Source organism: Cherax quadricarinatus, chromosome 11 (genome assembly GCF_038502225.1).
Source record: "Cherax quadricarinatus isolate ZL_2023a chromosome 11, ASM3850222v1, whole genome shotgun sequence".
In the NCBI taxonomy this organism is placed as follows: domain Eukaryota; kingdom Metazoa; phylum Arthropoda; class Malacostraca; order Decapoda; family Parastacidae; genus Cherax; species Cherax quadricarinatus.
In genome coordinates this window covers 48724226-48738893 of record NC_091302.1, presented here as the reverse complement: position 1 = coordinate 48738893, position 14668 = coordinate 48724226, and the positions used below count along the sequence as shown (strand labels likewise).

At 40.5% G+C, this 14668-nt stretch overlaps 1 protein-coding gene across 7 annotated transcripts in view; it reads left to right on the top strand.

The window, feature by feature from the left end:
- The window catches only part of LOC138852565 (hexosaminidase D), a 330048-nt gene that overhangs the window by 313963 nt on the left and 1417 nt on the right, over window positions 1–14668 (top strand). For 5 of the 7 annotated variants that reach the window (XM_070084102.1, XM_070084100.1, XM_070084101.1 and 2 more), the window contains 2 exons: window positions 6314–6447; window positions 11639–14668. The exon at window positions 11639–14668 is cut by the window's right edge and continues 1417 nt beyond it. In XM_070084102.1, coding sequence (XP_069940203.1) covers window positions 11719–13851 — 2133 coding nt within the window. In that variant the 5' untranslated portion in view covers window positions 6314–6447; window positions 11639–11718 and the 3' untranslated portion in view covers window positions 13852–14668. Of the gene's footprint in view, window positions 1–4268; window positions 4311–6313; window positions 6448–6481; window positions 6810–11638 lie in introns of those variants that run through there. The other 2 variants (XM_070084105.1, XM_070084099.1) reach the window with 2 other exon arrangements.

Below are 14668 nucleotides of genomic sequence, written 5' to 3'. Positions count from 1 at the left end.
CTTCCCTATGAGGATAGACTAAGGGCCCTGAAACTGCACTCTCTAGAAAGACGTAGAATTAGGGGGGATATGATTGAGGTGTATAAATGGAAGACAGGAATAAATAAAGGGGATGTAAATAGTGTGCTGAAAATATCTAGCCTAGACAGGACTCGCAGCAATGGTTTTAAGTTGGAAAAATTCAGATTCAGGAAGGATATAGGAAAGTACTGGTTTGGTAATAGAGTTGTGGATGAGTGGAACAAACTCCCAAGTACCGTTATAGAGGCTAGAACGTTGTGTAGCTTTAAAAATAGGTTGGATAAATACATGAGTAGATGTGGGTGGGTGTGAGTTAGACCTGATAGCTTGTGCTACCAGGTCGGTTGCCGTGTTCCTCCCTTAAGTCAATGTGACCTGACCTGACTAGGTTGGGTGCATTGGCTTAAGCCGGTAGGAGACTTGGACCTGCCTCGCATGGGCCAGTAGGCCTTCTGCAGTGTTCCTTCGTTCTTATGTTCTTATGTTCTTATATGCAACCCATTCTCCCACATTGGTAATAGGCGCGCAGATTTGAACGTGTCGTGGTGCTACTCAACCACCGTTTTTTATAGTTTGCTTATTTGTTGTAGAACATTTTGTTTATAGGCTTATGGTCCTCCAAAGAGTGGCCTTGTCTTGATGCTTGTATACTATAATGTAAGTTCATATAATCCAAGCAGACAACATAAAAATAAGCATAGGGGAAGCGTTAAGAAACATACGTTGGAAGTCCCGTAATACAATTACGGTAGTAACACGAGGGTGTGTTGCTATTATGACCCTCGTTATGCTCAGCGTAAACACTCGTCTCTTCCTCTACCAGCGCCTCTGATGTCATCACAACAAACCGTGTTGCCAGGTTCCACTAAGTGCAGTTTTCTAATACGAAATGGGTTATGGAAGCATATTGTCAATTTTTTTCATTCTTATAATTTACACATTTAGTTTCATCTCCCTTTGGTGGAAAATGAAGGTTGAGGAATTTGTCTTCAAATATTCAGTGATTAAATTTGTTAGCCACCGACGGGAAATGGCAAGGTTACTTTTCGCTTGCATGTGCTTGTTTTGACTGTGTGGCCTTGTGGTGTGATATAACTGGTTTATCGAGGTCTCTCTAGCCATGGGTATAGCGTCACCCATTCACTTACTATCCAGACCCAACGGAGCTTGGCAGAGCTAGCACCGCCCACATTGCTAGGTTATGTTATGGAAAGCGGTGGACGTGAATGCCTTAATGTGACTGCAGCACGCAAGACGCTAACCTTCCTAGTTATATTGAAGGTGCAACGAAACAGATGAAGCGGGTGGCGGGCACACGATGTTGTGGGGAGCGGGGGTGGACGCACGATGTTGAGTGGATGGCGGACGCACGATGTTGAGAGGGGTGGTGAAAGACACGATGTTGTAAGGGGGGTGACTGAAACACGATGAAGTAAGGAAGGTGGTGGACACAAGATGTTGAGGGAGGGGGTGGCGGACGCACGACGTTTGGGAAAGTGTAGGGGAGGGTCCAAGTAGTAATGAAGCGGACGATAACACTGTCAAACATTTGTACATTTCTTCAACATAAGCTAATAATAATCTTCATTTCTATAAAGTGCATTATACACTTGATATAAGATTAATTGACATATTGCCATTGGTTATGGAAGGCATTTCGGTCAGCCTTAAAAATATATGGAAGTTGAAAGAAAAAGCTGAAGCAAGAACAGGAATAAGATTGTATGAAAACAAGGTTTCAGGATTTGTTCCCCTCAAGGAAGGTTCCTTGATGTTGGTGAGGGGCTCTTGATTTAGGGAATTGGACCTGTGCTCCAGTTCCCCGAATTAAGCCTGAATGCCTTCCACAGCCCCCCCCCCCCCCAGGCGCTGTATAATCCTCCAGGTTTAGCGCTTCCCCCTTGATTATAATAATAATTCAGGATTTGTTTATCATAGTATATTGTTGGGTAGGTAGGTAAGTAGATGTCAAAATCACATTAAGGTAAGAATGTGCTTTTTAACGGTAGCTTTGAAACAGTTGGCAGAGAGGAAACATTTCAGGATTTGAGGACCTTTTATGCGCACTGAATTTTTATCCAGGTTGAGAAGAATACGGGAAATATCGGAGATTATTGTTTCTTGTATTATGCCTGTGAGTTCTGTTGTAGGTATCTAGGAAGAATTTTAGATCAGGATATATATTTGAATTAATTGACCTGTATACATAGTATGCACAGTAGTATGGATGATTGTTATTCATTTTGAGTAAGTTTAAACTTTTGAAGTAGGGGATTGTATTGTCTGGCAGTAAATTGGGTGATTGTTTGTACAGCCACTTTTTGTTATCATTGGCCTTAGGTGATGCGCTGAAGTAGATCCCCAGGCACAACTATCATAAGTAAGGTAATAATAGATTTGAAAATAATACAGTAAGTAGTGCTGTTTGAGGTACATATAGTAACTTGTCTCAGAGTATGCACAAATAATAACCCGCACGTAGGAGACCCAAATTTATGAGATGTTTCGGCCCGACTTCGACCATTGACTAGTCATTGTAACTTTTTTTTTTCTTAAAGGGGATTCTTACTGTTTTAGAGACCTTAGTTATTTTCTGGATGTGGGAGTTAAATTTCAAGTTGCTGTCAAGGTATAAGCCCAAGAATTTTCTCTTGTCTTACAATGTGAGAATCGTTAATCATTATATTTAGTTGGACATTTGCAGCTTTGTTCCCAAACATAATGTAGAAGGTCGTGCCAGTATTAAGAGTGAGTTTATTTTTAGTTATCCAAGGTGATATCTTTATGAGCTTCTCATTAATAATGTTAGTGAGAGAATTCGGATTTGAATTGGCACTGATATAAGTTGTGTCATCTGCAAACATAACAGGTTTAAGTACTTGGGATACATTGGGACGTACTTAAACCGGTTCTGTTTATAGATGACAGCTTTTGTCATCCATTCAAATCTGAATTCTCTCAATAACACTGTTAATGAGGAGGACATTAAGATATCTACTTGGGTGACTACCAATAAGCTCATTCTTAATACTGACAACACTGACATGATATATTCCTGTACATACCGCGGCAGTTTAGTTATATTCACATTTAAGTGTTAAGCCCGTAAGACCATGCATGTAACGCCTGGGGAAGGAAAGATAATCAGGTTTGATCCATGGATAAAGAGCCGTTCACTAGCATAAAAGATCCTTCCTTGAAGGGACAATTTAGTGTATAAAGGCTTTACTGTGCACGCTATACCCATTATGTGCTAGGTAGTTAGAAAATACATTAGAAAATGGCCCCGAATTCTAGTTAAGCTACATTGGGATTATTATTATTATAATCAAGGGGGAAGCGCTAAACCCGGAGGATTATACAGCGCCTGGGGGGGGGATGTGGAAGGCATTCAGGCTTAATTCGGGGAACTGGAGCACAGATCCAATTCCCTAAATCAAGAGCCCCTCACCAACATCAAGGAACCTTCCTTGAGGGGCTAGCTACATTGGGAATGATGCTGTAATTAACCTAAAAAGAATGTTAGACGTCTACAGATTAGGACTTTTTTTTTCTGTTAAATTCGCAGCTGATATTGTTTCACAGTTCATTTCCAAAGCCCAGACCTACTGAAGGTATACAACTATTTCCCAGGAAGTCAGACACACAACAGTTGACCAACACCAAGGTACCCATTTATTGCTACATAATGGGCAGCAGGTGTAAGAGAACTTGCCCATACGTCTTGCCCTGCCCGAGAATGGAAACCCCGTCCTTGTCAGCTGTGAGCAGAACACTAAGTATACTACTGAGCTAGGTTTATGTAATCTTGTTACTTTAACTTATTAGTCTTGTCTTTATTTGTATACTGTGTTTATGGACGTTTTAAAATAAAGGGTTTTAATGCATTTTTATTTTTTTTCATAACCTAAATATGCATCGATTTATTTTCAGTGGCACATTTTTCTTGGATTAAAGGAGTTAGTGTAATATCTTTATTATGCACCCCATACCCATCCTGTGGGTGGTAGTTAAAAGATTACAGAGGTACATAATGGGTCCAGGGACTGGACCTCAGGAGTGGAGTGAGGTGTTGTGGTGGGAGTGTCTGGAACAGCGGTCTTGGTGTGTGCTGCGTCATAGGGAAAGTGACGCCCGGGGCGTGATTAGGGGATGATGGGGGGGGAGGGTGATTAGGGGATGGTGGGGGGGGGGAGGTAGCGAAGGTGGAGGTGGCGGGTGTAGGAAGTAAGGTGAAGTAGGTGGGGGTGGTACAGGATGTGAAAAGAAAGGTGGCAGGGGGGCTGTGGGTAAGTAGCGTATGGAAAGTATGTAGGGGTGGCCAGAGGTGGGGGTGTTATACCGGAGGTGGAATGGACCTCCTTACTATCCTCCGCTAAGCTGTTAAAAAAAAATTAAGTAAACTTTCGATTTTACACTATTATTTGGAACCTATAAATTATTTATCCGCTTCACTTAACGAGGTAAAAATTTGACTCTCCCTCTTCACTGGGTTCTTAATACACTGTATTATCCTTTCCGGTTTGGCTCTTAATTTTATTATATTACTATATAATAATACACCTCAATAAAAACATTAGATATACAATAAGGAGAAATACTCGAAGATCTCACTGAACTTAGGGCTTGAACCCGTGGCAAGCCAGTCTTAAAACTAGCAGGCCGGTGATCTATACACTGTACTGTGTTGGCCTAATTTTTTTGGCTTTGCTCCCAATTAGGTGTGTTTCCATACACCATAGAAATGTGAGCATGGGCTCCACTGTGACCACAAATGCAGGTTTTTACAAACTAATCTCACACCAGCATGACTATGGCACGTAATAACTGAAGTGAAGTCCCTTAAAGGCTGTTACAAATTGCTTGTACTGTTTTACTAAGAGTACTTCTCAATGTTGACAGTTCCATTCAAGGCAGGAGAAACAGCAGAGCTGTAAAAGTTCAGAGGGAATTGATTACCAGCATCGAACCGGTAAGCATTCAACTACAGGGACTGCCTCAAAGAACTGTGAATGCACTCTGCATTACACCAGATCAGCTAGGCTATGGTGAATATGTGGGCCCATGAGTCTCCAACAGCAAGAATCTGGTCAACCAGGCAATCAGCAGCGAGGTCTGGCTGTGAGAGTTCATTTGGAACACTGTTGGAACAAGAGGAAACTAGACAAGTATCTTCACCAGGTGCCAGATCAACCAGGCTGTGATGGATATGTGGGGCAGCGGGCCTCCAGCAGCAGCAGCCTGGTTGACCAGGCGAGCACCAGACGAGCCTGGCCCATGGCCGGGCTCAGAGAGTAGATATACTCTCGAAATTCTTCAAAGGTATATCAAAGGTACTTATGAACATCACTGCCCAATGCATGGCCTGGTCCCTGATCAGGCCTTTGGTTGCTAGCATGATCAATCAAGCTATTAGTGCCCACCCACATTCCAGTGTATACACTACAACCTGGCTGATGAACTATTTTGAGGAATCCCTCGAGTTCCCTCTTGAAGATAGTTATACTTTTGACAGGTTTGAAAGTTTTCCTCCTGCAACCTAGCCCTAGGCCAGACTTGTCTGGTGCTAACCTGATCAACCAGGTTCTTGCTGCTGGTGGCCTTCTGGTCCACATATCCATCACATTCTGGTTGATATAGCATTTGACAGACTACATTCAGTCCAGCATAGACAACAGTGGTGTGCAGAGGGGGAGGTGGCATCCAACTAGAGAGGGAAGTCAGATAGTGATTTGGGGCATATAATCAAGAGTTGGTCCTGGGCATCACCAGACCTCTGCATGCCACTGACAGACACTATAGGCCAGCTGATCAAGAATAGTTTAGCTTTAGAGCAGTTTGTCAAATTTGCTCTTTTTCATTGGTAATTCCATGAAGTTATCTCATAGTGTACTTATTACACCTCTGCCTTTAATTGGAGATGTTTTGCAGTCTCCTTTTGTAAGGAGTAATTTCAGTGTGGCAATTTGGAACCAATTCCTCCAGGAAATGCAGTGTGAGGGACTTTAGATGCTCCCAGTAATTTTAAGTGTTCAAATTTATACATACTACATAGTGGACAGGAAAGATGAGGTACTTGGATGCTGGTGAAGGTCTTAGTACAAGGAATTTTGAGGTATCCTTCCCTGACTTTGATCTAACCTGATTATTCTCTGTTCCCTAGGCACTGGATGATTCCCACAGATTTAGCACTTCAAAGTTAATATAATTAGTGATTCCTCTCCTACCCCAGTATTTCATCCTACATTGTATTTTCAGTGCAGCTAATGAGATCCTCTTTTTTTTTTTCCAGAACCTCTTTAGCACTAGGACAGCAGACAAGCACACACACATCCAGTGATCACATTAAATGCAGTAGCTGCAGCAGTGTGTAGTCAGATATATTGACTGCCTACACCGTCCTCCTTTCTGGCTTCAGTAGACAAGGTACTGTATGGGCCCAAGTCTTGCCACTACCTCATTGGATAAAATTACATCTAACCACTAACCTCCCCCCTCCTTCTTTTAAACACATTGCAAATGATCTTAGTAGTTGGTAATTTAGCCTATTAGTCGATGGTCCTGCTTTTATCATAGTGATTGAAAATGTTTTATGTATCAAAAAAAAAAAGGCTGTTAATGTTTTTTTAAACATAACCCAATGGGCGTGGCATATTTTTGTATACCCCTTCTTTCAGCGCCACCCTAGAAGGGTGGTTGAGTGGCTCAGGAGAGCATGTATTCCTTGAAGAGCATGCAGCCTAACCGGGCGCCTCCAGTAGATATATGGACCTCAGTCGATTTTCAGCGTATGCAACCCAATTAATGTTTTCTTTGCTGTGCGATTAGGGTTTTGTAGGCTGGGCACTGTGTGCACATGCATGCATGTATTATACTTGTATATGAACTTGCATGTACAGGCCTGTGGTTCTTCTACTGTTGATGTGATTAAATTATCCATAGAGGCAGTTCACCAAAAGAATTAATTTTACAACCACACAAACAAGGGAATATAGCACAGTGGTGAACAAGATTTCAGAGATAAGTATATAAAAAAATTAGTCTGTTCATTCAGTAAGAATCCCATCATCATGACAATAACAGAAATCTTTTGTCCACTGTCACAAAGTTGGTATAAAAACTAACAAATTTTTCTTTCAAATAGCATTTATATATTATTGTGAGTACACAAAAGTGCTTGAGAGATTCATGTTTATTTTTCCCTTGTTTTGACTTACATATATCACATAATTGTATTACCTTTGCTTGCATTATCCTGTGTGTGAAATACAATGTTGTTTGGAAACATAAACACATATGCAGTTTAATGTGATCCTTTATTGACAACGTTTCGCCCACACTGGGCTTTTTCAAGTCATACACAGATCTACCTGGGGTGGAAGGTACGGGAGTATTTATAGTCAGGTTCAGAATGTTGAGGTCAGGTGAAGAATGCTGCATTTGATGATCTACCAGGTGGGCTTATAGAGTCTTGGGTAGCTTGGCAGGGGTATTGGACAAGTTGTGAGTAGACCTTCTGCAGTGTTCTATGTTCTTATGTGGGATAGCAATGAAGAAGTTTCTTTGCAAGTGGTTCAGCTATGTTATAGAAGCCATTGTTCTGGTTGAAATTGTTGGTTATAGAGATAAGCGATGATTCCAGGATTCTTCGGTATTGAGTGTTGTCTTCTGTGGCGATAAGTCTTGAGTTTCTGTAGTTAATTAAATGGTTGTGTGAACTGCGATGTTGTACACAGGCATTCCTTGTATCGTCAGTCCTGCTTGCGTATTGGTGTTCTGAAATACGTGTTTGGAGGTCTCTTGATGTTTCCCCCACGTATAATTTGTTGCAGTCATTACAAGGGATTATGTATACCCCTGCAGAGGATGGAAGCTTGTCCTGTCTACTACTGGTGATGTCCTTGATGGTCGTGGTTGTGGAGGTAGATACTTGGAATGATGTATTGGAAAAGATGTTGGAAATATGTTTGGCAATGGAGTTGGTGGGGAGGACTATGTATCTCTTCTCGGCAGTGTCTTCTCTGGGCGTGTTGAAGATGTTTAATGCCTGCCGTCTGCAGTCTCTGATGAAGTGACGAGGATAGTGGAGTTTAGAAAATACTTGTTCAATTATAGTGCATTCTTCCTCAAGGAACTCATTGCTGCAGATTCTGAGTGCGCGCAGGAAGAAGCCTATAATTACACCACATTTAGTTTTGGTGTTGTGGTGAGAGTAGAAGTGGAGAAGATCGTTTTGGTTCGTTGGTTTTCGATAGACTTTAAAACGAAGTTCATGGTCAGTTTTGCAGAGAAGAACATCAAGGAAAGGAAGAGTGTTGCCGACTTCTTCTTCAAGTGTGAACTGGATTGAGGGCTCGACATGGTTGAGCTTGTCTTAAACTGCATATGTGTTTATGTTTCCAGTGTGTCGGTATTTCATACCATTTATTTTCACAATGTTGTTTGTTTGCCCGTAGACAATTGTGTTGCAATTTGGCGTTTGTAGTTCCGAGTCTGTCAGTTAATCAGAATCAATCTTAGATTATTGTATGTTTGCTGTTGTAGTTGCTCTGGCATCAAAAAATACTTGTGCATGTTAATGTAACACCATCACTGTGTATTAAATGTTTTGACTAATTGTGCTTGATTTCCTTCCAGCTTATTACTGTTATGTTCACTGTCATTTTCCTTTATTTATTCATTAATGTTCCAGTCATGCATGCAAAATTAAATGAGAGAATCATTAACAGAATTTTGCTAATGAATGTAATTTAACAACTTAAGAGGTCAATGGCTTTTAATATTAATCTTCTTGAAAAACAGCTTCCAGCAATTATTATTATTATTATTATTATTATTATTATTATAGTATTATTATTTCCATTGACAAGTCATGCGTGTCGTAAGAGGCGACTAAAATGCTGGGAGCAAGAGATTATTAACCCCTTCTCCTGTATAAATTACCACATGTAAAAAGGAAAAAACTTGTTTCTATTATTACTTGCTCTTCATTTTGGGTTCACTGGCAAAAAGTGTAGATTCTAACACCCAAAGATGTATAAAGATTCACTTAAGGAAAAAAAAAACATTGCTGTGACCTAAATTTCCCACTGTTTTATTGAGGATAAGCAATGTTTCCAACAAAAACCATTTTTAAACAGTGATAAATTAAAAAAAAAGAGAGAAACAGCTGAGAGACTAAACCTACATACAAAACACGGAAAAAATGGCACAAGTACATGTCACTGGTGAAAACGAAATAGGTGATATACACACGAGAATAAAAAAGTTATGCCCTAATACAGTGGACCCCCGCTTAACGATCACCTCCAAATGCGACCAATTATGTAAGTGTATTTATGTAAGTGCGTTTGTACGTGTATGTTTGGGGGTCTGAAATGGACTAATCTACTTCACAATATTCCTTATGGGAAAAAATTCGGTCAGTACTGGCACCTGAACATACTACTGGAATGAAAAAAGTTCGTTAACCGGGGGTCCACTGTATATTACAAACACTAGCTATACTGGGCAGAGCAAGAGTAATCACACCAGTCACTTTACAAAGAGTAATAATGTTAGAAGAATTAACAACTATGTTAGGGAAAGGGACACGTGTGCAAACATTTTCAAGCTTGACAAAACTCCTGGAGAGCAAAACGTAGCCACGATAAAATGTCCTTTTTATCTAACTTTACAAAGAGATGGAATTCTACTAGACAAGGCATACTAAACACAGAAGCAAGAGTGGAAGATACAATGGACTCGCCAACAGTATTGCTGGTATTAAATTCACCAACATAATCATTGCCAAACAGTTGACATAAAATAACCTCCTTTATCTTTGCTGCAAATAGATGAGGTATAAAGACAAAAATGAACATTGAAATTTTGTGCATAAATGGCCTGCTCACAGAAATAAATGGTATGTTTAAAGCCCTCATAGAAACTCGTACTAATGCATGTAAAAAATGCATATACAATACACATATTACTTACCTTAAAATGTTTTTGTCTTTAGCTTATAGTGAGTTGTGACTATATTTATTGTAGGAAGTCTGAATAAATGAAGAACGGGTATAATTGAAAACCACTGCATAAGCGAAATGCCATAAAGCGAAGCACTGAAAAGCGGGGCCTGCCTGTACCTGCATCACAGCCTCATTGATTTACAAGCAAGTATAAATTAATACAGCTGTGGAGAACATAATCATTAGTCATCATGAGGGAATGTTTAGTAAATTCAGCTTTAACAGTCAGAGAACTGATTGGAACAATATAAACAATGAACTCTCATTCTTTTATACAAGAATGTTTGTTAGCTCTGTGACTTTCAGCATGGAAAGACTGAGAATCTCGGAAATCACTCAAGAAAGATGTCTGCGGGTAGACTACATTTAGGTTTTAAAAACTTTGAATGATTTCCCTTGGAAGATCCATATAGAAACTGCAAAAATTGGCAGCTAACTATTATAATCATGGGGAAGTACAGTGGTACCCAGAGTTTCGGCCATAATTCATTCCAAAAGGCCGTTTGAGTCCCATTACCGAACGAATTTGTTCCCGTAGAGAATAATGTAAATTAGATTAGTCCTTTTCAGACCCCCAAAAATACAATTACAAAAGCACTTACAATAATGCACTTACAATAATGCACTTACATAATTGTTTGAGTTGGGAGCTGTGCGAAACTCGGGGTACCACTGTACTAAACTTATCAGTCATAAGAAGAAAAACATCTGTGGGAGGAAAATGTTGCCAGGGGAGTCTCAAAAGAACCAGCATTAATCCGAACAATGTGTCTAATTTACTTAAATGATTTGCAAGAAGGTATAATAAAAGCTTTATATATGTGAATATGAATAAACAGAAAGATGGATAGGGGGCTTCAACTGTGGTCCAAGTCCCCTGTCCATTGAATTATGACTTGAATCATGTTCATTATAAATATATTTGCATATGATACAGAACTGCAAATTTTTAATTTGCACTGAAACTAACTTTGTCTTCTTTGGGTCACCCTGTCTTTTTGGGAGATGGTCACTGTATTAAAAAAAATTATTTTAAACCTTTCTTTGGTCAGGCCTAAATTTAATTAGAATTACTTACGGTAATAACAGTTAAATACAGCATTAATTTTTTATGGTCAGACTGATTTTGGGGCAATTTAAGCACATTATATGTTTAGCAAAACAATTTTTCTGACTAGGCAAGTCAGAAGGTATTCCATAAAATTTTTAGTTGTCTCGAAATTTAAATATCTTGTTTAAACAAAATCTTGCACCATTGGACATACCAGATTGCTAATTTTAAGTCTGGATACATTTTTTATAAACTGCTTCTGAAGTCGGCAAGTACAACACTCTTGTATTGTTCTACGAAGTAAACATGTTTGTAACCTGCAATCCAAGAGTCCTGAGACTTCCAGCCCATCACACTATTAACCATGGTAGACTAAGCCTGATTAATAATTTGATAATTTTGGGACTGCTGGACAGCAGGTTCATATCCCTTCACTTAGAATTGTCTACATTCATTTATGGTCAGTTTTTCAGTACAGTATAGTGTGTGCCTGATAGGTTCTGAATTACAATCTTTCATTGGTGTATTGTATACTGATGCAGTTTGCTTTTGGCAGGTTCTGAGGCTAGATACTGGACATCCGGAGAGAGTCATCTGGCAAGACACACGTGGGCATCACTGTGTGCACGATCTAGCATGGAGGTAGTGCGTGCCTGGTTTGGGCGTGCTGGAGTGGGAGCCTGGCGCTCAAGACGACAGGTGGTGTGGGCTGCATGTGTTTTGGTAACTGTAGGTGTTGTTTACCTGCAATATGCTCCTGGGGGACCACTGGATCATCCCTCGGCTCCAAGACACCGTGCCCTTAACACGCTGTATGCTTCTCATGAAAGGGATGGTCATGGTCAAGGTTCTGCTGATAATACCCAGGTCCAGCATGTAAAGTTTGTAACGGGCAGTGATGTCCAGCAAGCAGGTGATTGGCCACGCCGTCGAGAAGACCAGGACAATCAGAATGAACAACAACATGAGGACTGGACTCACCAAAATGAAAATGTAATCAATGAGGAAACCATACCCTCAGATCCTGCTCAAGCACAGCATCGTCTAGCAGTCGAAGTTCTCCAGCGGCGAGTTGCAGAACGCAAGGCGCAAGAGCAACAAGCAGTAGCAGTGCCAGGGGGTGTTATGTTACCTCAGCAAGATCCACCACCTGGTGGCACATGGGGTGGAGGTCAGTACCGTTATAATCCCTACGGTGAGCCAGTATATGGACGAACAGATCGACCCAATTATATACCACCCCACCGTGTTGTGCATTTTGACTTGAAGGGTGCACCCCCAAAAATGTCAGGTGTAATGCAGCTTCTGCCATGGATAGCTGGACAAGGTGCCACAGCAGTGTTACTGGAATATGAAGATATGTTTCCATGGAGGGGTCGACTAGCACAGGCTGCTGCTAAAAATCACTATTCTAGGAAACAAATTGCAAACTTAGTAACAGCTTGCCGCAATCATGGCTTGGAAGTTATTCCTCTTGTCCAAACCTTTGGCCACTTAGAATTTGCCCTTAAGCATGAACGTTTTGCACATCTACGTGAAGTTCCTGAGCTCCCACAAGCTCTGTGCCCATCTCTGAATGAGTCAATGTGGCTGGTTCACTCCATGGTGGATCAGGTAATGTCACTTCACCCAGGTGCTCGTTATCTGCATATTGGCTGTGATGAGGTGTTTCAGATAGGGGAGTGTGAAAAGTGCCGCTTAGTACTGAGAGAAACATTGTTTCTACAACATGTTGAAGCTGTTGCAAGATATGTACGTAAGAAGTATGCTGCAATTCCTTTGATTTGGGATGATATGTTGCGGCATGTTTCAGAATCTGCCATGCAAGAGGCTCACTTAGGTGAACTGGTAGAGCCTATGGTATGGGTATATGCTGAAGATGTGTATAGGTTTGTTCAGCCATCTGTGTGGACCAAATATAGCCAAGTGTTTTCTCGTGTATGGGCTGCCTCTGCATTTAAGGGTGCATTTGGTGAACAGTTGACGGTTCCAAATGTCCGAAGGCATTTAGATAATAACCTTAACTGGTTGGATGTTATGGCTAGTGAGGCAAATAAGTTTACAGCTGGTTTTCGTGGAATAGTTCTCACAGGATGGCAACGATATGATCATTTCGCTGTCTTATGTGAGCTGCTCCCAGCATCCCTTCCATCACTAGCGGTTAATCTGATTGCAGTTTCCCATGGCTACTTTAATGCCTCTGTTCAGGGACAACTTTATCAAGCTCTAAACTGCATGCAGACACCAAAGTACCAAACATGGTTGAATTTAGATGGTGATCCATATCTTTGGGACAAATTTTCGTGGTGCTTCTTCCCTGGCGCTCAGGTATTCAAGGTTACCGCACGCCTTGATGCTACAAGGCGAGACGTTGATTCTTATATTGAACGCGTAACAAGGAGTCGTGCATGGATCACTGACTATAACCGCCGTCATAACTTCTCATCACCAATGAGAGTAGATGAAGACCTTGAAGAACTACCAGCACGACTGCATGCCGTAACACTTCTTATGAAAACAGCTCGGGAGGCCTTGGCTGAATGGTTTGATGATTGGACAGTGGGCGAGTGGTTAGAACAACATGTGTGGCCATTACTAAAACGTTTACAAACACTTCAGCTAGAGTCTGAGAGCATGAAAGCTGTTAGGTACTGGCCTGCTAGACCCTTGCCACTTCTGCCAGAACTTGCAGCTTTTGGAGTTTCTGAACCAACGCCTAGTGATGGCCAGAGTGGACAAGACACAGATGGAGGTGTTGGGAGAACATAACTAGTATGTTGGTATTTACCAACATTGAATTGGCTTTGGAAGACCCCTTACCCTTCATACTGGAGGACTTGGGCCTTCCTGCACATGCTGAAAGACATGTGAGAGGTGTGAAATTTTAAGTATTTATTATAAATAATTATGAGATGTGCGTGTAAGTATTTTATATAAAGACAAAGTTTATCAGAGTATTAAGAATGTGTGTGTTCATAGCTAAGTCATAATATACATTAGTAGGTTTGAAAATCATGTAACTGTGCTGCTACCTCAACAGCAGCATGAGGAGTCATCATCCATAGGAGTGGTAGGTCACCCGTTTCTACTGCAAGAGACAAGAATTAGGGTGAGCCCTTTCCTAGTCTCTTGTGCTCTTAAGTATTTTCTTTTTTTTTTTTTGTCTTTTCTGCTTCTAAGCCTGTGATGTAATGTATTGTTTAGGTCTAAAGCATTCACGATGTGCAGAGAGTCATTGTGGATATATGACCTTTATTTTCATTTTTTCCTAAGAGTACATATTTTTAAAGGAATCTTGACTCCTTTCTAATGTTGTTAAGGTAACAGGTGTGTGATACTGTAAATGAGCAAAATCGGGGACGGATCCAGAATCTATTTAAGAAATGATGAATAATATATACAGTAGAAATATTAAAATACAGTAATATATTTATCTATGTAATTGTAGGGGGGCATCTAGAATTATTAATAGAATAGGATATTTTTAACAAGAATGATGTAACAGAAGAAAAAGGGTTAAAACATTCATAATGTACAGTAATTTGCTTAAGGATAAAAAAAATAAGAGCCCTATCACTTATAACAA